We start from the raw sequence: 22,885 nt of genomic DNA on the forward strand, positions 1-22,885 counted from the left end.
TTCTAAAAAAAGAAGAAAAAAAAAAAAAAAAGAAAGGAAAAAAAACTTCCACACCTCCTAGAGTCTCTATTTTGGTTAACAGCATCAATATTATATAATCACCCCATTGGTAGAAGTGAGGGAAATGTTACTGAATCAGGCCAACTACACTTTAGTAACCCATCACTTAATCACCTACCTTCCCTCTGTTTCTACCCTCCTTGCCTAGATGCATGTTCTTTAGTTATGTCTCAGCTCTACTAGTCAGTAGTCACCAAACCCTATGTCCCCTTGATGTTCCCCCAGTGGGGCTAAAGGGAAAGCAGTGAGATTTTCACGTGATAGTTAAGAGTCATAATGAAAATCGTCAAGATGTTCCTGGATGTGATTTCACAAAGATCTCAAAGTGAATACTAAATTAGGGAACCTTACACAGACTTTGTTACTTACTTAAAAATTATAACTTAAAGTGGATGGTTAGCACTAGAAGCAAGTTTGAGTAGCGGCAAGGGTAGTAACTGGCACTAAAAATGGTTTTGACTTTTACATTAAGAATTACTGATACATTCCTGGGGCGGGTGGAAAAAAACTCTCACAACTATCTAGTTTAGTCACACCAAGAAATAAAAATAAAAAGAGTTAAGTTAAATCATTTAGTCTGTTAGAAGAATAAACCTTGACAAATAGCATTTATTCTAAGATTCCAAGACATCTTGGTGACAGAGCATCTATTAGCATATATTTTTTATTACTTCATGAGACGAGTAAAGATTGGGGTAAGTATTTTCTTTAAAGGTTTTATTGATTAATTTGAGAGAGAGAGAAAGAGAAGCACAAGCTAGGGAAGGGGCAGAAGCAGAAGGAAAGGGACAAGCAGACTCCCCACTGAGCAGGGAGCTGGACATGGGGCTCCATCCCAGGACCCTGAGATCATGACCCAAGCTGAAGTCAGACGTTTAACCAACTGAGCCACCCAAATGCCTTTTGAGATAAATATTTTTATCCCCATTGTATAGATAGATCCTGGGGCTTAAACTGGAATTTGTACTGGAATGGATAGTTAATAAACGGCAGTGCTAGAATTTGTTTCCATGCTCGCTGATTTCAAAGCCATTGCCTTTAGCCACCATGTTACTTGTCTCTGTATTTTTCAGCTTAGCCACTCTCAGGCACTCTGTACATGTGCACATGCACACACGCACAATCACACACACGCACAGGGCATAATAGGTAAAAGCAATTATATGAAATTGTTTATCTAGAGACAAACTAGATGATCCTCATAAGAAAAAACTTATAATTGAGACCAAAGAATAGTTCAAGTCCATCAAGAATTTGCTGCTTGCTTATAATCACCCTAGGTCAAGGTTGATATACATTTGGATTCCTTTGATAAAATTTTACACTTCCTTTGTAAAAGAAATTCAGCTAAGTATTGCCAATATCCAGGCCAATCTAGAAAAAGACGAATAAAATTCCTGTCTGATCTAAACTCTAAATCTTGTACTTGTTCCTAGAAATGAACTAAATCACTGTTTAGTGTGTTTTCTCTTCTCTTTTCTGGGAACAACATTCTTCAATTGAGGGAACTCTCACTCTTTCCCAACTTCAATCCTGCACTGACTGCCTCCCAGGGCTGGGAAGAGCACCTTTGACTTTCTGGTCCAGAGGTGCTGGGAGCTGGGACCTTACTTGAGGAAGGAGCTGGCCTACAGCAAGGAAGAATAAAGCCAACCCCTAGAGAAAAGAAGAGATGAGACACAAAGTGTCCTCAGGTGTTCCAGGAATATAGAATTCCAGGAACTGGCTCCATCCCCTGGCTCTTCCCAGTTGTTTGAGTTAGTGGAATTGTCCAGCAAGTCCCTTCTAGGCAAACTTCAGGTTGATTTCTGTCCTGGATCATCAAGAGTCCCAATAAATACAAGCAATGTTTCCAAAACAATATATGGAAAAGAGACTGATTCTTATTATTTCTTAAATTTTTTTTGTGTAAGTCTTTGTACACAATCGCACATTTAACTCCATAAAATACTTGAAATAGCTGACGTTTACAAGCCCATTAAATTATGAAATGACATAATGATTGTGTTAAGTGGTTATACTAAGGTATCAGGGGACACTGAGTTTCAATAGGAAAATCTATGTACAATGTTACAGTTCAATTGAATTCACTTCTTATCTTAATGTTTAGTCTTACATTATCACAAAAATGAGTTAATAAAATTATTTACAGGATTAAGTCAGATCACCACAGTGCTTAACTATATATATACATATAATACAGTAGGACTCTTTGTGTATCATGAAAATTCATAGAAAATTTTTAAAAAGACAGGCTGAGAAATCGATGTCTTCATAGATTTTTGCAGATTATTTTAATCCGATTCATCACTGCTGAAGTAAGAGCTGTCACAGTATTCAGCCATGTAAAGGAACTTATGAATACTTGGGTTCATCTTCGGTATCCAGTGTCGGGGAACCAGATATGTTGAAAGATTAAATAAATCTACAAATACCTTGTACCTGTCACTGGAAAAACACAAATATACAGATGGTACAGATTTATTGATGTGAAATATTTAAAATTTCTCAGATAATGATTTAGTATTTAATATTATGATTCATTATACATTATATGTTATATTTTGTGCATATTATACATGTAATATTAAGGAATTAAGGAATATTAGCATTAAAATCACTTCCTTTTCATGCCACATCCAAAGTTCATGCCCCTAAAACAGTATTATGTGTATCATTGATCCTGACCAGGCTGGTTCAGACTAAAACACAGAGTCTTATGATTGTCATGCTACCTTCATAAAGATAAGGGTATGTTCTTGTTTCTGACTTTGAAAGGATGATATGCAAAATTTCAAAAACATTTAAGCATACAAAATTCCTAGTTGTTCATTAGAAAATATTTCCCACCTGAAAAGTAGCTGTCAAGTAACTGACATGAATGGATTAATAAATTGAAATGCCAACTTAGATTCTTAGTAAATATCTACAAATGTGGTTTTAACATTTACAATCACTCTTGCGTGTGTTAGTCAACTGTTTTAACTGTGGCAGTTTTATAGAGAAAGAGCATTTGCCTTTGAGGCCAAATGAGAGCTCAAATTCTGCTCTGTGACTTACAAACCCGTGTGACCTTGAACAAGTTGTCTACGTCTCAGTGTCTTGATTCCAGACTCTGTAAAATAAAAACTACAACCCCTTCCTCTAACCAGGCCTTTGTGAAGACTTCATGAGACAATGGAACACTAGAAATGCTGCAAGTGTTCATTATTCCCACCATCCACTGAGGTATAGGTCCATGTGGTACAATCATTTACTGTTTCATGCTTACAGAATTTATCCCCAGGGAAAGAGAAAATAGGTTATGATTGTGAAAATTCAAACCAATGAATTTTATAAGTTGTTTAGTCTTGAGTTTGTCTGTAGGGAAAATGAAAATGTATAAAAAGGATGGAAAATTGAACCTGCGTGTCTTATAACTGTCAATCTTGTAGTAACATTAGGACTGAAAACCATGTGCAACATGAATTTTGGAGACTAAGTGTGAATATCTAATTTGTTCTTGAGCTGATTCTCCCTTTCCGGGGGGCCTTGTAAGTTTCCTGGTTTCCATATGTATGTAACTATCTCTATCTCCATCTATAATGTTGGGAACAGTAAATAAATTAACAATATAAATGTCCCATAAATCTCTCTAGTGTGTTTTAAGTGCTAAATAAATCTCAGCCCCTTTCCTTGTAAACTCCCTCTGAGAACTCTCTGGAGTAGATGGGAGTAGTTTTTATATAATAGAGTCATACCAAGAAGCAAGAAACTATTTTTCAGCTGTGTCATCCACCGGGCAAGAGGACTTTAGTGGAATGAATGATAACGGTTTGAATCTAGTCTGAACTTGAGCCAGGCTGTTTTGAAAATGTTCCTCCCTGGATGAACTCTCTCACATCCTCACAAGTCATGCGACCACAGGTACCATGCCCCTTTTCATCTCACGATCAGAATTATGAAGCTCCAAAATTAAGGATTTTTAAAATGACCTCTCTAATAGGAATACCTTAATCTAACCAGTATAAATGTGTTGTCAGGAGTTCAGATGGAAGCAAGTATAAATCACATTTCCTAGATAATGTAGGTAGAGAAACCAAAAGTCAGCAATTCCATCAAGAAAAACAGGTGAATTTCCCCCATCTTACCTCACTGTTGAGCGCAGGTACTGATAGCCAGAGGACCCACCAGTGCCAGCTTTGCTGCCCAACATTCTGTGGACCATGCACACATGGTTATCTAGGCAAATACACAGATTAACTCCATGGATATTTTTCTGCCATTAGTTCTACGATTTTCTAAAAACAAGGGGTTGGTAATGATTATGGCTTCTGAGAAAAGCTTCACTCCTTATCACTTAGCCATATGGAAGGTTTGCATGTGAGAGCCAGATGAGACCAGTAGGTTGCCTGGCACCCGACTTGGTTCAGGCTATATGGATGTGACTCCATCCAACATAATGATGTACTAGCCTGTGAACACAACAGGGGAAGAGAAGGGCAATATTATGACTTTCACAAGCCCTCACTGCCTTTGCCTTCATGGGTCCCTTCCTCCATTTAAAGAAAAACAAAAATACATATATATATATGTGTATGTACATATATATATGAGAATCATATTTTAAAATCGCGTTGGCATAAAGATGAATAAGTTATGATTATATATAAAGACATTCTACTTAACCTAAATTTAATTTTTTCTTCTGATTATTAAATAAAACATTTTCATGGGCCCCCGCAGAGAGTCTGGGCCCTAGGCACTATGCTTGTTGTGTATAATGGGTATGTGACCCTGGGAGAGAATAAATGTTGGGTTGATTTAAAAAAAAATCAGAACACAAAAAAACAACTCATTCACCCACAAAGGAGGAAAGAAAAGATAGCGGGAAGGAGAGCAGACAGATGGAGAAAAGGAATAAAGGAACAGGATGGGAGGGAAGGATTATTGGGGTTGAGGTGGTAGTGCTGGAAGGGGTGGGGAGACTTACATCTCCACTTAGTCATGAGTGTGTCTATGTCCATGAGAGAAGTCAGCAACTGAAAAGGCACCTGGAATCTAGGCTCTTCCCTAAAGAAGAAATAATAATGAAAAGAAATCTACTGAAGCAAATCCAATGTGTTCAGAGGCTGTGAGTTTTATAATCTGTTGGCTCTGGAAACAAATGTCAACTTTGTCTCTTGAGAGCTATAGCAGCCCTGAATTATTCTCAAACTTAGTTTCTTCATCTCAAAAATGAAGATACTATTATTCAACTTATAGCATTTGTTTAAAGGGTCTAGAATATTCCATGTAATATATGTGAAGTGACCAGGCAGAATCACACCCAACATTGATTCTCGTTAAAAGGTAGACATAGGGGCACCTGAGTAGCTCAGTTGGTTAGGCGTCCAATTCTTGGTTTCAGCTCAGGTCATGATCTCAGAGTCCTGAGATCAACCTTGCATCTGGCTCCACACTGAGCACAGAGTCTGCTTGATATTCTCCCTCTCCCTGTCCCCCTCCCCTCAACTCGTGCATGCTCTCTCACTCTCTCTCTCAAATAAAAATACATCTTTAAAAAAAAAAAGTAGACATATATTCTACCTTATTTACCTCAGATTCACCAGCTTCTTCTAGGAAAAACTCAAAAACAAAAATTGCTTTTAATTTCCTCTAATACCTATTTTTTTTTCCTTTCTTCATCCATTTATTCAATACTCTCAGTACATTTTCTGCTTCAGATACATAAACTTGAGAGGCATAACTGAGCAGAATTTTAGGAAAAGAGTCAAAAATGTTTTGTTGATGTTTCTGAAGAAATGAATTTGAGAAGTTCTTAAAAATATTTTATTTATTTGAGAGAGATTGGACACGAGCCACTGGGAGGGGTAGAGGGAGAAGCAGACTCCCTGCTGAGGAGGGAGCCTGACTCAGAGCTCAGTCCCAGGACCCTGAGATCATATCTGAACCAAAGGCAGATGCTTAACCGACTGAGCCACCCAGGCACCCCGGAATTTGAGAAGATTAAAAACTCAAATAAATACAAGAGGTCCAATAAACAGAGGTTTTGTTTTGGTTTTGTTTTTAACGTTTGCTAGTGTGCTCTCCATTGTTCTGACACATTTAATTTATGAAACATGAAGATGAGGCCTTCATACACATGGAATGCGAGTATATGGACATTTAACGGACACCTCATGCACTTTAGACAGTGAGGACAATTTTACTGGAAGTTGCAAAATGAAGAAGATAAGAATTTATAAAGTTGTTTCCACGTTATCCACTTTTTTTAATTTCATAAAACAAAAATACCTACATCATCGTTTAATGTTGGAAGATATTTTGTGACAGTTTCTGAGGATGATTAAACTTTGGCAGTTTAGGACACTTAGTGTCATATAATATACTGTAGAATTTAATAAAAAAGATATTTAATTAATTAGTGGGTGTATATATGTATATTTCTACCCACTATAGGGATAAAGTTATATTCCTACTATCTAAAAGACAAAAACTAATGAATCTTCACAATTATTTTCTAAGTTTCCCTCCAAAACTTAATGACTTTTTAAAACTATGATTGCAGTTTATAAGCTTTATACCTGATACATTATCTGCACCCACTCCTCAACTTCTGTTCTACTCAGTTTTGTTTTTACCTGTAAAAATAGATCATCAAGGCCCCCTGAAGTGCTCTGTATGACAGTCGTCTTTCACCTACAGGATACATAGGGAGTTTCAATTTAATGAGGAATTTAGGGAAGTCATATTAATTTGGCATCATCACCTTAAATAATTAAGTTTTATGTGTTTTTAGAAAACAATGTTTCGGTTTGAATTTTTTATTCCTTAGATTCAAAAAGCAAACTAATATGTATATCTATATATGCATATATATACATACACTTCAAATATATATAATATATATACATACTTTATATATACACACTTTATTTATATAATACATATGCATTTAAAATATAAATATATGCATTTTAAATTTTCAAAATCTTTAGGTATCATGCTAGAGAACTTGATATAGAAAATACTTGACTTCTATACTAAAATATGTTTTTTCTAATTCACTTAAAATTACTTAATTACTTAGAATCACTTGGCTTCAAGGAGTACAACCATTATATAAAATCTCATATGTGTGTTCTACTAAAAGGCTTTGCTCTATCTGCAGAAAAATAAGATTTTGCTATTCTTCACAGAAGTTGTATAGAAAACTGAGACTAACAACCTTAAAGTTTGTAGCATTTCATATTAATTTCATATACTGTTATGCCTTGTACCTATGTTAAAAAAATAATTTTTACCTCTGCTCATTTGCAAAAGATTTATAAATACTTTGTAATAGAAGTTCCAAATACAAATGAACACAAAAATTTCAAACATATAAAAGAAGAGTTAAATTATGAAGGTATTGATGACACTGGTCAATGAACTTCAGAAAATAATAACCTTACATTAATTATGCTAGAAAGTCTAAATATGTGCTCTCTCTGGTCTGCTTGGGAAACTGATTTCCTCTGCAAAGCCACCCTTGCCCTCATAATACTTATTCCTCTGCTCTGTACTACTGTACTGTTTACAATTACACTGCTTTTCTTCATTTCTATGCCTATTACATTGTGAACTAAATTGCAAAATCATATTTGATTTCTCCTGGTATCCTGCATATCTGACACATATTATGAAAGCTTCTGACTACAACATCTTTGAGATAGATTGGGCATGTAAACTTACCACATAAGGTTATAACAGATAAAATTAAACCAGTTCTTGATTCTATGAGTGTAATATAAATTTTCATTTTATTTCCTGCACGTAAGATTTGATATTTTGATCTCATAGTCATACATCCTGGGGAAAGGACCCTTAGAATAAAATACTCACCCTTACTATAGAGATGTTCATGACGTTTCTCATCAAATAAGGAGAGTAACACCTCTTTTTGTTTCTGAAACTCAGCCATTTGTTCCTCTTTTTCTTCTGACTCTTCCTTAGCCTTGGAGGAAGATATCGCATTAATATCCCCAAAAGGGGGATTCTTATTTCATAGATTCTTATTTCAGAAAACATGTCTTCTGAGAAATAGACTCACCAGGAGCAGAAAGGGTGCACTTGGAATATTTACCACATCATCTAATACAACTTGGAACCTGTAGCTTATGAGATGGGTTTTCCTCACACTCACTGGTTCTATCCTTTTATTCATTTATATGAACTTGTTAATCTCAAATATTATTTTCATAAATATCATGAGAAATGGACTCAGATAGGCAAAACTGCAGATAACTACAAGTGGCTGATAATGTTCTAATTTTAGACAGCTATTTTTTAAAACAGAAAGTAAAGTAATTCCACTTAGGAAAAAATAAGACTTTCCAGTCAAAAAAACTATTCAATTAAAATTCTATATTCAGTATTATATATTGTAAGTATGATTTTTTTAGACTTTTTCCATCCTCAGATATTTTTTTCATTTGCTGTCTATTGATTCATTTAAGGAAATTCTTATAGTTCTGCCTACTACATATGTTTTATTTACAACTCAATTGAGCTGAAGCAAAAATCAGTTAAGTCAATTATTTTTAGTTTGAACAATCACTCATGTGGTGAGAACTTGTAAGCACATTATTATCAATTAATTACTCATTTATTTAATAAATGTCATGCTAAGGTGATAGAGATAAAATCGTGAGCAAAAAATTGAGTTCCCTGATCTCATGCAGTACATCATCTGGTGGGAATAAGACATTGAACAAATAATCACCTAGTCATTACATTGCAAGTCTGGACAGTACAAAGCAGGAGCCATATAATGCCATGATAACTTACAGTAGTTAAGAGGTCAAGGGAGATCTTTTTTGTAAAGATATATTTATTTAAGAGAAAGAAAGAAAGAGAGAGTGCAAGGAGAGGGGCGGGGAGGGAGGGAGAGAGAAAGAATCTCAAGCAGACTGCCTGCTGAGCAAAAAGCCTGATCCCAGGACTCTGAGACCATGACCTGAGCCAAAATCGAGAGTTGGATTCTCAACAGACTGCACAACCTAGACACCCCAGGGGGAGATTTTTTTTTTTTTTAAGATTTTATTTATTTATTTCACAGAGAGAGAGATCACAAGTAGGCAGAGAATCAGGCAGAGAGAGGGGGAAGCAGGCAGAGAGAGGGGCGAAGCAGGCTCCCTGCTGAGCAGAGAGCCAGACGCGGGGCTCCATCCCAGGACCCTGAGATCACGACCTGAGCTGAAGGCAGAGGCTTAAACCACTGAGCCACCCAGGTGCCCCAGGGGGAGATCTTTTTGAAGAAGTTCTACTTGAACTTGAAGAATGGAATGAGTTACTTGGGGAAGAATATTTCAAGCCCAGGGAATAACATGAAAAAGATTCTGTGGTGATAAATTAAAAAACTAAATTCATCTTAAAGAAATTCAATATGGTTGGGCCATATGAGATCATGAATCACTTTGAAGAAAGGCTATGTTAAAGGTTTTTATATTTATTGTAAAAACAATAAGGAGGAAATGCTGTGAAATGTGTAAGCGTGATGATTCGCACACCTGTACTCCTGGGACAAATAACACATTAGATGTTAATAATAATTTTTAAAAATTTAAAAAATTAAAAAAAAATACCTACTATTAAAAAAAACAGTAAGGAGGAATAAACATGTTTCGTGCAAAAGCAGAACGTGATCAGATCTGCATTTTGAGAAGACTGCTCAAACTGTGGTATGCAAAATAAATTGGAATGGAGTCATACTGGGGAGAAGTAAAGGATAGTTTAGAGAAATTATGAGACCAGGTGAAAAACAAGAGCAGTTTGTATTTGATTAAGAGCGATAGATAAAATGGAGGTACCTGAGAGCTATTCAGAAGGTAAAATTGGTAGGATTTTGTGATAAGCTGAAGAAGTGATTGAGGAAGAGGGAGGTGCCAACGATCAATTACACATTGCAGACTTGACAAATCACGTGGTTTGTAAGGGAAAAGTTTTTTCAATTTGTAGAAGACTGAGTTGATAGGAGCATGGAAGGAGGAGGGAATTTTTTTTTTTTTAAGATTTTATTTATTTACCTGAGAGAGAGACAGTGAGAGAGAGCATGAGCGAGGAGAAGTCAGAGGGAGAAGCAGACTCCCCATGGAGCTGGGAGCCCGATGCGGGACTTGATCCCAAGACTGCGGGATCATGACCTGAGCCGAAGGCAGTCGTCCAACCAACTGAGCCACCCAGGCGTCCCGGAGGAGGGAATTTTTTAAGTGTGGTTTTATGGTTATGTTTTTGAGAGGACCAGGAGGAAATTATAAAGTAGGGTGTGAAATATGTAATTTGAAATTTAAAGAGCTATCTATGCTGGAGATGAATGTTTGAGAGTTATGGTTTAGAAGCAGATATTAAAACAGTGGGTATGAATGAGTTCATGTGGTGAGAGTACAGAGAGAGAATAAAAAGTGTCTAAGCCAATGCATTGGGAAATCCCACCACTTATCAGTCGGAGAAGAAAATTGAGCCAGTAAAGGGGACAAATCAAGACAATAAGGGCCAGAGAATTAAAGGAAGGCAATGTCATACCAAACCAAGGGGAAAGAAAATATCCAAGAAAGAATAAGTAGTCATTATTGAATGCCACTAGGAGAGGAAGTAAAATGAAAATGGCCATTGGATTTATATACCTGGAGGCCATCTGTGAATGAGGGGACAAGAAGACAGACTGGATTGGGTTGAGGATTAGATGATAAAGAAATACCTACACTAACCATGTTCTAAATACCCTACAGATACTCATCCAATTTAATGCTCATAATAGTCCTACAAGGAAGATAGTCTTACTTTCTATTTTACCATTGGTGAAAGTGAAGCAAAGAGAGTTTAAGTAACAGAAGAAGTTCCATGTCAGTCATTAAGGTGTGAAGCTGGGACTTGAACCCATGCAGTGTGACTGACTTAAAAGTTCCAGCTTTAAGTACTACCTGATGCAGCCTCTCCAGATATATAATTGGAACAATTTTTTCAAGAAATGTAGTCATGAAGAGAAGATGAGAAATGAAGAAACAACAATATCTTTCTTAAGACGAAAGAAATTTGAACTGAGAGCCAGTAAGGGCCCTGCAAATATGTATGAGTCCTGAGAAAATTATATGGTAAAATATATTTGGTTGACTGGTCTTTTGTGAGCCTACTTCTGTCTAGAATTGGTCACAATATGAAATTTTCAATACAAGTAAAAAGGTCTATTAATCTGATATATTTATCAAAAACAAAATCTTATCTATAATGAACTTCTTAATTTAGTTTTTATTATATATAAATAAAATAAAATCTATTAAGTAATTTACTTCTTACAGATACATTTATGAAAGGAAAGGAATATAAGGAAAATGGAAGTTTAAGAGAAAATTGGAGATTTGTTAAATTCTCAGTATTTCATCTGTAATAAACTTATATTTAGTTATGGCATCATAAATACCTGAATTCTTCTGAATTCTTCCTCCAGGCCCTTCACAATGTTGTTTTCAAACTTTCCCCAGAAGTTAAATCCATGTGGCTCTAAACCTGGTGTTCTTTCCAGCCATGCCTGAAGTATTTTTTAAGTAAATAAATTATAAAATTTAAAATATGTAAAATACATTGTGCCTAACATCTATGAACTTGAAACAGGAAATTTTCTTAATTTTGAGAAACATATGTCACATGTTTTTTGTGTATAAATATTTCTTTCCCTTCTATTTCATTTAAAGAATAGCAATTTATTATATTTCACTTCTTAATCTTTAAAGCAATCATATTGATAAATATTTACTCTTTATTTGTTAAGAAATAGATTATTACAGAAATCCCAACTTTGTTCTATAAATCTATGAACATATCTAAATGTTGTTTGAATGAAGTCTTCTGGTTTATTCTCAAAATACCTTATGGTTTAGGAGCTGAAGGATGTAGGAGCATGGTATACTTAGCGACTTTGAAATCAATTAACAACTTGATTATTTTAAGAGTCCACAAGACTTTTTTTAAAAATGTACTTTAATTTCAGGAGAGTGAACATATACAAGATTTTTTTAATGTAAAAATGAAACAAAAGTCGTGCATCTCAGTGGATTCTCATTTAACCTATTTTTTCATTTTGAAATCAGCTTTGTGATTCTTTTTTCCTCTTTATGAGTTGTTTTTGGCATTAGATAGAATGTATTAACCTAAATCCACATTTACAATACTGAGGGGATTAGTGTGCAGAGTAGAAGTCCCTAAAAATAATTTTAATTTGCAAAGGTAAAAAAACAAAACAAACAAACAAAAAAACCTCTTGTGAAGGAAATTAGGACCATATAATCTTTATTTAATAATTTACTGAAGAAGAAACAGTAATCCTTTAAGACCTTTTATAGACCCATAGGGAATTAAGTTATGAAGAGAACAAATTCTGAAGACTATGCTCTTAGTAATTTAGGTTAATTGAGAAAAATACACAACGTGTAGAACTGTTCAATAATGGAATATTTTAAAGAAGTAAACCTCATTTAATAATTAACTACACTCAGCTTAAAAATCAGCTAATTAAATGTGGTTTAGTAGACTTGTTTAAAAGAATTGTTTTTTATAAGATGAAGTTATTAAATATTAACACAGCTGATTATATAAATATTTCTGAAACTCTCAGGAGAGTTCTTTATATTTTAAATATTTTAATTAGTTGAGCTTAAGTATTTTTATAAATTCTTCTGCTTTTATTTACAATGAATGTGACAAAACACTTGAGTTTTAAAATTTTGATCTAACAGAAACTAAATTAATAAGACGTGGGGAGTAAGACTTCAAAGATGATATCTGAGTATGTACCTCCACTAGCTGCAGTAGTGTTTTCTCTTGCTCCGACTTAAGTAGCAGTTCATTATCTTCTCCTTTGAAGTTATCACGATAATGTCTTCTGTTGTAAGGGACCCTCAAACTCTGAAGGACGCCTATCTTGTTTTCTAAGAGTCGGAATTGTAAACTCTGGAAGCCTGATGCTGGAGATAAGTACTCTCTGGATAAATGGAGGAAGGCAAGAGAAGAGAAAGAAGAGGAGGGTTGACATTGTAAATCACTGTTATGCTTTCTTCTACTGAGATGTCATCAGTTTTATTCTCTTAGGTATCACCAAGAACGGGGACACAACTGCCTAGAGGTGGACCTGCGATTTGATCTTACCGAAGAAAGAAAATTGAGACCCCTAAACATCATTGTTGCTGTCAATTAATCAATTTAAAGATGGAGTGTGTACACAATGTGGGAAATGTCATATATGCACATGCATATGTATATACATAAACACAAACATACATATATACACATATATGTTTATGTGTTTGTGTACTCATTTTCTCCTGAGATAAAGACACATGGACATTGTGCAATATTTCCTAATCTATAGTACTAAAAGATTCTTTACAGATTCAGTCCCTCCTAAAATTTATATTCTTGGATATCATCATTGATCTCACTATCTAGCATCATTATGAATACAATGAGATATTATCAGTAAAACAAATTAGATATTGCCTGACACAAAGTAAGCAATCAAAAAATGTTATTCCTCCCATCCCACAGTCACCCAAACTCTTACATCCTTCTAAGCTTCCTTCATCTAATTGGTTTTAAGACTTCATTTTTTTAAAACCACCATGAAGGAATTTTACTACATTTCTACTTGACTATCACACATGTTTGAGACACTGCCTATTACATGATTAAATGTACCCAATGTTCTTAAGAAAAGCTCTTCTATGATTTTGGTACAAAAAAACTTAGATATATATATATATATATATATATATAAAATATATATAAAATAATAATATATATACTATATATATAAAAAAATATATATATATATGGCTTTGGCTACCTGGAAATGCAGTGCTAACATTTATAGTTCAATCCGTAACTTAAACTGACACTTTTGCTGACAGGTTTCCTGTCAACTCTTGTTTCTCTTTTATTTTTAGTTTGAAATTTTTAAAAATTTAGTCATATGTGTTGTGTCAGTGATGTTGCCATTTTGATAAGTTATCTAAAATTCTTTTTAATGGCTTTTCAACCTTTGGGTAAGATCAAGAGTAAAATCCTTTTTAGATAAAAACAAGGCACACAACAATGAATTGAAATTAATCGATCATATTATGTTCATATGTAAAAGTGAGTGAATGAATATTTTTATTAACTTCTCAAATGCTTTGTGATTAAGACTCCTTCATGTTTGTAGTGGCACAGTGTCAGTGGGACAGGCTTTTTACACAGAACACATGTTCCTCTTTTACCCCATAGGAATGAAAGGTCAAATGCCACTGCTGCCTTTTTTTTTTTTAAGTTAACAACGATTTTTTTTTTTATTAAGTTCAGTTAGTCTCTATATAGAATGTCATTAGTTTCTGTTCTTTTTTTTAAGGAGTTTATTTATTTATTTGACAGAGAGAGAAATCATAAGTAGGCAGAGAGGCAGGCAGAGAGAGAGAGGGGGAAGCAAGCTCCCTGCTGAGCAGAGAGCCCGATGTGGGGCTCAATCCCAGGACGCTGAGATCATGATCTGAGCCGAAGGCAGAGCCTTAACCCCCTGAGCCATCCAGGCACCCCTAGAACGTCATTAGTTTTTGATCTAGTGTTCAATGTAACACCCAGTGCACATCACAACATGTGCCCTCCTTAATTCCCATCACCCTTCTTACAAAGCCACCAGTCCACACCTGAAGTCGTTGAAGTCCAAGGGCGTCATGGTTTCCAGGACGGAAAACTGCTGTACTAGTAGTTTCAGGATCACCGCCACCCGGTGCATCCGAGTAACAACCTTCAGCATGTTCCTTTCATCCCTAACCTGATGGTTAAGAAATGAAACATCGAGTAATCAATTCTGTTTTCTGGGAGATACAATAGACTATCAACAACAGTGTACCTCTATGAACTTTCTCTATTTTATTTTATTTTATATATTTGACAGATAGAGATCACAAGTATGCAAAGAGGCAGACAGAGACAGAGAGGAGGAAGCAGGCTCCTGCTGAGCAGAGAGCCTGATGTGGAGCTCAATCCCAGGACCCTGAGATCATGACCTGAGCCAAAGGCAGAGGCTTAACCCTCTGAGCCACCCAGGCGCCCCAAACTTTCTCTATTTTAAAGAGGAATGTGGGAATTAAAAATTGCCATAAACATATATTGAATTAATAGCCACTTTGAGTTGTGTGTGAATATTGTCTGCAAAAGAAGAGTCATTTCTATTTCTTTAAAAAGAGAAAATTATATGGAAGCAAATGAGAGGTCAATTTCGGAACACAACAGCCACTGATGTCAAAGTAAATCTCTCTTAGTTGGCTTTAAGGAATAAAGGTCGAGGAAACATGGCAACTTCTCGGTGAAGATTAAGCAACACCTGGATAAATCTGCTTTTTACCGAGAGCCTCAAAGTGGCCATTAACATAAGTGGGGAGAGCGCTCCTTCCCAAGACCCTGGGATCATGACCTGAGCAGAAAGCAGACCCTTATCTGACTGTGCCACTCAGGTGTCCTCTTTTTCTTTCTTCTACCACTCTCTTCTTCTTCTTCTAACACTTCTCTTTTCTATCACTCCTCTCTCTTCTTGTTTCACCTTCCTCATCATTGTTCCTATCTCCCCATAGCAAGTATTCATTAGAAATAACATCTTGAAAGAAAACACACACACACACACACACACACACACACACACAAGAAATACAATTCTGGTACCTATTATTTAAAGGATCTATATTAGCTATCTTGGCAATCTACCAACATATATAACAACTTTCTTTAAGGGCAAAAAAAAAAAAAAAATCGAGTTCTAAACAAGAGGCCTGAAACTGAAATTTGAATCTTAAAGCAATGTGTAGCTCTAGGGTAACAGGCACTGGGAAAGTATGACTACACACTTGTCCACTCAGAAGTATTTTTTAAATGTTTCCATTAACTAATAATTCCATCATTTAGTCATAAGTTTTTCTAATTAACAGTATTCTACATTCTCAAAAAAAAAAAGTATAAATCCAACATTGTGACATGAGAACTCACATGGCCATTCTGAAAGATCTCTCGAACAGAATCTAATTCCCAGAGGATTTGCTTAAACCAGAGTTCATAAGCTGCAATGAGAAAAATCATTGTCAACTTGAAAGTTATGGGAGCATTTTTTTACCATAATTACATAAAAGACAGAGTTAACACATCAAAAAAGAAATAAATGTAATTTTAAAACAATAAATGCTAATATAATCTTATATTTATACTATAAACAAATATTAGTGTTAATGTTACAATAGTCTTCTTCCATTGAATGTTTTACTATGCCAGCCATGTTTTCTCTATGCTTCATATTCATTATTATTATTTTGACTTCTTCTGTCTAGGTTTTTTAAGATATAGCACATAATCTAATTCCAATTTCCTGTGTGGAAGCTGGAGGTTTATGGGAAAGCAGAAGTGACACTCATCTCCATTCTATACTGAGATATTAGTAATCACTAACCTGAAGAATATGACAAAATTTTGTTTTTTGGATGCTTAGAATATTATGGAGAGGACAAGCTTGTGAATAGTCTAAAACTTCATTGTATTTATCTATCTCCCTGAGTACCTAGCACAGTCAATGAACTAAATAGCCAGTGTAGTCATTAGATGAGCATAGAATATCAAAAATCTTAGAGATATCTGGTGCGTTCTATTTGGTGCTATTGTATGGGCAAAGGCTATGGCTAAGTGGAGGAATCAGATCATAATTTTAAATTATATTTAAGAAGACTTCCAGGAATCTAATTTTCATATCTGGACCAAGAGAAAATCAAATATTTATTAATCAGTTTCTGTATCTTTTTATTCAGGTTTAACTTTGTGTGACTAGTTCCATGACCCACTGACCATGTGTCATAACTGAAGGATGGGAGGACAGTCTCTTTATCAAGCCATGATAGCTCCCATTTGTTGTATGCTTATCTTGTGCAATACTACTTGGGCTAAGTGCTCAATGTACATTAGCTCATTTTATCTTCACAAAACTCTATGAATAAGAAGATAAAATAATTATCTCCATTTTACAGATGGAGAAATAGAATTATTGCTCGGGAAAACTGACCAAGGCCACATAAACTTACAGTGGTAGAGAGAGGATTCTAAACAATTTTCTGATTCCAAACATGTGCTACCCTGCCATGATTCCTCTTCTATTGATTTTTGTCTTAGCTTAAATCACCAATAAAAATGTAAACATGAAAACATCAACTCAATTATTTTCCACCTTCATCTTTTTACTCTAAGGAGCTGATCATTATAACCAGTCAGTGAAGCAAGCAACCATTTGAGGAAAAGACACAAAGAACAGGTAGGGAAAGAAAACATGTCTAGGAATGAGGCACTGACTAGTATGAATCGTTGGACCTGGTCAGACAGAGGACACTATTATGCCTTCAACAATCTTAGAGTAAATCTTAACATGCTGGGGTCACAGACCTCTTTAAGACACATATTCATGAAATTCTGTGCACAATTTCAATGAGTCAGGTACTTTCCAAACTCCTGAAATCATGGATTCCTACATTAAAAACCACTGCCCAGAGGTAAGAAGTCTGGAGAGAATAAATGCACACTTTAGACAACTTTTATATTTTTGTTTAGTACTAGATCTATATATAATTATGTAAAGTCACAATAAATTTGAATGTCTAATTCTTGAAAATAGTTTATTTATTTTTAGGGGGGGTGGGGCAGAGAAAGGAGTAGAGAGAGAATCTCCAGCAGACTCTCCACCCAGCAAGTAGCCTGATGTGGGGCTCCCTCCCACAAGCCTGAGATCATGATCTAAGCTGAAATCAGGAGTCTGAGAGTTGGTTGCTCAACCAACTGAGCCACCCACACATCCTTTGAAAATAATTATTTAAAGTTCCAAGCTGAAAAACAGTACCATCTTATCTTGCAAATTCCTTGTGAATTCCAAGAGATAGAAAGTTCCCTTGGATTTAAGAAAGAGCTAAAGTTCTACCAGATCCAACTAGCAGCGAAGTAACATAAAGAAGACTGTTACAAATTCTAGAGGGATGCCTTATGAGAATTTACCCGGCAGCAAAATATTCTGAAGTGTTTCTAAGGGAGGTGATTCTTTGATCTTTCACTATGCTTTCCTCATTATCGTTGGGAAATGCCTGTGGAATAGTTACCATCCAATCTTTTGTGCAACTTACCTTGATGAGTTATGATAAAAAGATGTTCATCATGGATTTTATTTCCTTTTATTTCACTTTGAAGTTCCTGTGCATTCAAAACCTTTTCCAGCTTTAAACAAAACAAACAAACAAACAAAAAAAGACAGACTAATTTTGTATAAACTTCCAGTTATAGGATGGACAAGTTATAGGGATCTAATGTACAGCATAGTGATTATAGTTAATAAACTTTATTATATTCTTGAAAGTTGCTAAGAGAGTAGGTCTTAAATGTATTCACCACAAAAAAGAAATGGTAATTATGTGATACAATGCAGATGTTAGCTAATGTTATGGTGATAATCATTTTGCCATATATACGTGTGTCAAATTAACATGTTATATACCTTAAGTTTACGCAATGTTATATACATCCATTATATCTCAATAAAGCTGAAAAAATTTTTAAAAAAGAAAAATTAATTTTGAAATTGTAAATCTTATTTTTAATCAATTTTAATAAGAAGTAGAGTACAATATCGGAAAAAAATCCCCAAATTCCCAAATTCTCCAGAAGCAATCTTTTAAACAATTCATGAGTCTTAATCATAAAGAATGAGTTAAATTTATGATTTTTATTCTTTTCAGAACAACTTGTATTGGGTAGGATTCTACGTAACAAGTACAGCTGTACTCAGCGAGAAATCATAACCCTTTTATCTCTTGAAATGAGTATGATAAAAGCTTGGTAACCTACTTAGCTCACTGTTTATCTTCTACTCTTTTATCCCCCAAAGAGCCTATTCTAAGGAGATTTTAACATTCTTTATCAGCTCATCCCTAAAACCCATCAATGAAAGCATCAAAGGCTCTAAACATTTCACTTCTTAAAAAATATAGAAGACAAACAGGCCACATTTATGGTCTCCAAATACTGCATTTGTAATATCCTTCTTGCATTTACTAATGATTTCAAGAAAACATCTGTCTTCAACATTTCTACTTTCCAATAAGGGATTTTAAAAACATCATCTTTTTGGATACATTTGCAACGATCCAGGCTGGGATATACAAACCATGTCCTATCTATGCAAGCGGTGCAATGTCTGCCAGTTATCTCCACTTTATCTTATCATTTACGCTCTTTTGCTTAAGATTCCGCACTCTGCTTGGACGGTACCTCTGTCAGAGAGGTGAATTTTCGTATAGGAGTCACCTGAATTGTGCTAACAAAAGTCAAAAAGCATACATATGTGTTTTTACACCCAGAAAACTTTTTGGTGATTGAGAAAAGCAAAACAAAACATCCAGAACATGAAAATGTCACTTCGCAGAATTTAGCACCTAACCGTGAAAGCAAAGCTCTACCACTTACATGCAGGTAGTTTCCGTAGATAAGTCCTCCTTTGCTGGCTTTATTCACACCGGTTTGTGATTTGTCTTCTTCATTGCCTTCTATGGATAATTTTTTAAAAGCACCTCTGCAGATTTAATAAGGGAGAAGAAAAACAGGAGATCTTGAGAAAGCATAATAACTAATAATATGAGAGATCAAAATTCTCTCGCTAATTGATTTTAAAGGAGATTTTTAACAAAATAAGGATGGCAATTTTGAATGCTTTTGAAATTCAGAAATGGCATTTCTAAGATCCTGACCATCCTTCAAATAAAGGTAAATACTCACCCAAAGTTGTTTCCTAAAAATGGGCACCCACTCATTGTGAAAACGCACTGTCTGTGAAGCACTGAAGTTTGACTCTGGAACGATGATATCATTGACCTTCCCAGATGTTCTACAGCTGCCTTTTATCTCTCCTGCTCTCTCTGAACCAGCCAATCAGCCCTCTCTGTGTGCTCTTAGGTAGGCTCTCGTTTCAATTGGGACAGAAGCTGAACTCTGTAAACTTTGGAGAGGATCCATGTTGGGGACAGTATGTTTGCTAAAAGAGGTGAGCATTCTGCCAGACCAAATCATTTGACTAGCTAAGTTCTGCTTTTATATCCAAAATAACAAACATTAAATAAATCAATGGAGGCCAAATTTAAAAAATGTCATTGAGTTATTCTATTCCAAGGACACACTTGGCATAGTGTTAGCATATATAATATAGTGAGCTTGTAAAAAAACAAATATTTAGTCTCTCAGTTTCAGATTTGGATATTCTTGTAACTGCTAAGCCAACAGCTGACCTGGAGCATGACAGAGGCAGGGTTCATGCACAAATCCCATTTCCATCTCATTTTTACTGTTCATTTGGCCTAAATCTCATCTAATTAGCAGCAGTTGGGCTGCTGCATTTTTTTTTAAATTTTTTTTTTTATCTATTCATTTGAGAGAGATACAGAGACAGAGTAAGCACAAGCAGGGGGAGGAGCAGAGGGAGAGGGAGAAGCAGACTACCCACTGAGCTGGGAGCCCGACATGGGGCTCGATTCCAGGACCCCGGGGTCATGACCTGAGCAGAAGGCAGATGCTTAACCTGCTGAGCTACCCAGGCACCCTGTGGGCTGCTGTATTGTATTAGAACTTACATGGACATCATTATCTACTGTTTACCTGTGGCACAGCAATTATAGGACTCTGGGGGTCATCCACACTGGGGTACTTTGGAGGTAAGTTAAGAACAATAATAAAGGGCCCACAGTTCTGAACAATGTCAGTGATAAAGTATATTTTCCTAGAACACATTATTTATGGTCTCAGTTCTAAAATGAAATTCTAAACTTTATTTCTAGGTCTCGCTCTGCCACGGATGAATCATATGCTTCGGGGAAAAGTGGTTTAACTTCTCTAAGTATCAACTACCTCACCCAAAGAAATGGAAGTGTTCAAAACTGATTATAATTTCAAAGATCCTGACCCAACCCCAAATCCTGATTTTATGAAATTCTTAATAAATGACCGTGTTTGCTGCAGTTTACAGAATGCTAGACCACACGAAAGTGCTGTGTTGTAAGCGGACTGGGAAATCATCAAAACCATACTCTGGACCCCTCATATTCCCTTGGGGATTTTACAGGTGACTCTGGCCCTGCTCATACAGTGGAGAGGGGGTTTTGTGGGAGAGCTGGAGTCACTGTCCTGAGGGCCCTGGCCCATGGTGTTTGGTGGCAGGAAGTGTTTAATAACTCTTCTTTCCCCCACATCATGTTCAAGTAGGTATGTGTTTACAAAGAATACAGCTAAATAATTGATTCTGCTATCTTTAAGCCTTTGGCGCTGAGAAGAGGACTTCCCTGGTGGTGAACATACTAGTGAAAGAAATGAGGAAATGTTCTTTTCGCTATAAATTAGAAAAGTTAAATATTTTCAAAGGAACGCAGTTTTCTTTTCTTCTCCTCGTCCTCCCCCTCCTTCCTCCTCCTCCCATTCTTCCTCCCCCTTTCTCATCCTTCTCTTTCTCGTTCTTCTTCCTCTTCTTCTTCTTTTGAAATAGGATTCCACTTGGATTTTTAAAGTAGTGTCAATTCAGCGGTTAACGTTAGCAACACGCGAAGCAATTATTCAAAGATTTAAATTTAATGCATTAGAGAAATTATAAATTAATCTAAGAAAGTATTGTTGCCTTTAGCCAGGACAGTAACTATAATGGGAGTGCCCTCAAATACTTATATTCCCATTGATTTTTGCAACTGAAAGTATTATAAGATGTATGGCTGGTTATAAATATATAAATATATGGTCAGCATCTCGCCAACACTTAAATCTTGCCACTTGGAAACCAGTTTCTCTCTTTTTTTTAAAACAATTTTATTTATCTATTTGACAGAGAAAGAGAGATCACAAGTAGGCAGAGAGAGGCGGAAGCAGGCTCCCTGCTGAGCAGAGAGCCTGATGCGGGGCTCAATCCCAGGACCCTGAGATCATGACCTGAGTGGAAGGCAGAGGCTTAACCCACTGAGCCACCGAGGGGCTCCAGAAACCAATTTCGCAATCTGATGTTCACCTCAGATTAAAATATTGTTCCTTAATGATCAGATGAAAAACATCTAACCAATACAGTATCTGCTGTCCCCAAGATATTTTACGTACAGATATTTTACACAAACTTTCTAGAAATACACTCTCACTCAAAGAATCAAATATAAGGATGAGAGCCCCAGGCTTTATAGCAGTTAAATAGAGGAGAACGTATGGGTAAAAGGCAGCTATCTGTGGTAAGATTACACTCACTGTATATGCATTGAGTTCTGTGTACACATTGATTACAGAAGGACTATGCTAAAGGTAAAATGGACTGATAAGCCTATTTGGAAGACATACAGCATGACCAGTTCTGAGCCTAGGAACAACATAATTTGTTTTAGATGTAAAAATAATAAGAACCTGAGAGAGGAGACACCCTGAGTGGCTCAGTCAGTTAGGTGTCCAACCCTTGATTTCGGTTCAGGTCATAATCTCAGGGTTGTGGGATCGAGCCCTACAGTGGGCTCCGTATAGCCTGCTTAAGATTCTCTGTTTCCCCCTCCCTTCCTCCTGACACCTCTCTCCCTCTCCAAAAAAACAAAAACAAAAACAAAAACAAAAACAAAAACAAAATAAAAAGACAGAGACCTTTTTTTATTTATCTCATAAAAGAATATAAATAATAAGTTAAGACTACTAAAACCAAAACAGACATCTCTGGTTCTTCCAGAGATGTTTTTTTAAGATTTTTTTTTTTTTTTTAAGATTA

At 35.6% G+C, this 22,885-nt stretch overlaps 1 protein-coding gene across 1 annotated transcript; it reads right to left on the reverse strand.

Moving 5' to 3' along the window:
- Nucleotides 1-1,923: 1,923 nt before the first annotated feature.
- Nucleotides 1,924-19,987, reverse strand: TDO2 (tryptophan 2,3-dioxygenase). The gene is made up of 12 exons (XM_080796216.1): nucleotides 19,894-19,987; nucleotides 19,585-19,690; nucleotides 18,249-18,339; nucleotides 16,090-16,160; nucleotides 14,754-14,881; nucleotides 12,871-13,057; nucleotides 11,501-11,608; nucleotides 7,927-8,038; nucleotides 6,684-6,741; nucleotides 5,033-5,112; nucleotides 4,191-4,281; nucleotides 1,924-2,508 (listed from the first exon to the last, which is right to left on the reverse strand). The coding sequence occupies exons 1-12, from the start codon at nucleotides 19,983-19,985 to the stop codon at nucleotides 2,355-2,357; spliced, it is 1,278 nt and encodes a 425-aa protein (XP_080652342.1). The 5' UTR covers nucleotides 19,986-19,987; the 3' UTR covers nucleotides 1,924-2,354.
- Nucleotides 19,988-22,885: the final 2,898 nt, after the last annotated feature.

Source organism: Martes martes, assembly GCF_963455335.1.
Source record: "Martes martes genome assembly, chromosome: 2".
In the NCBI taxonomy this organism is placed as follows: domain Eukaryota; kingdom Metazoa; phylum Chordata; class Mammalia; order Carnivora; family Mustelidae; genus Martes; species Martes martes.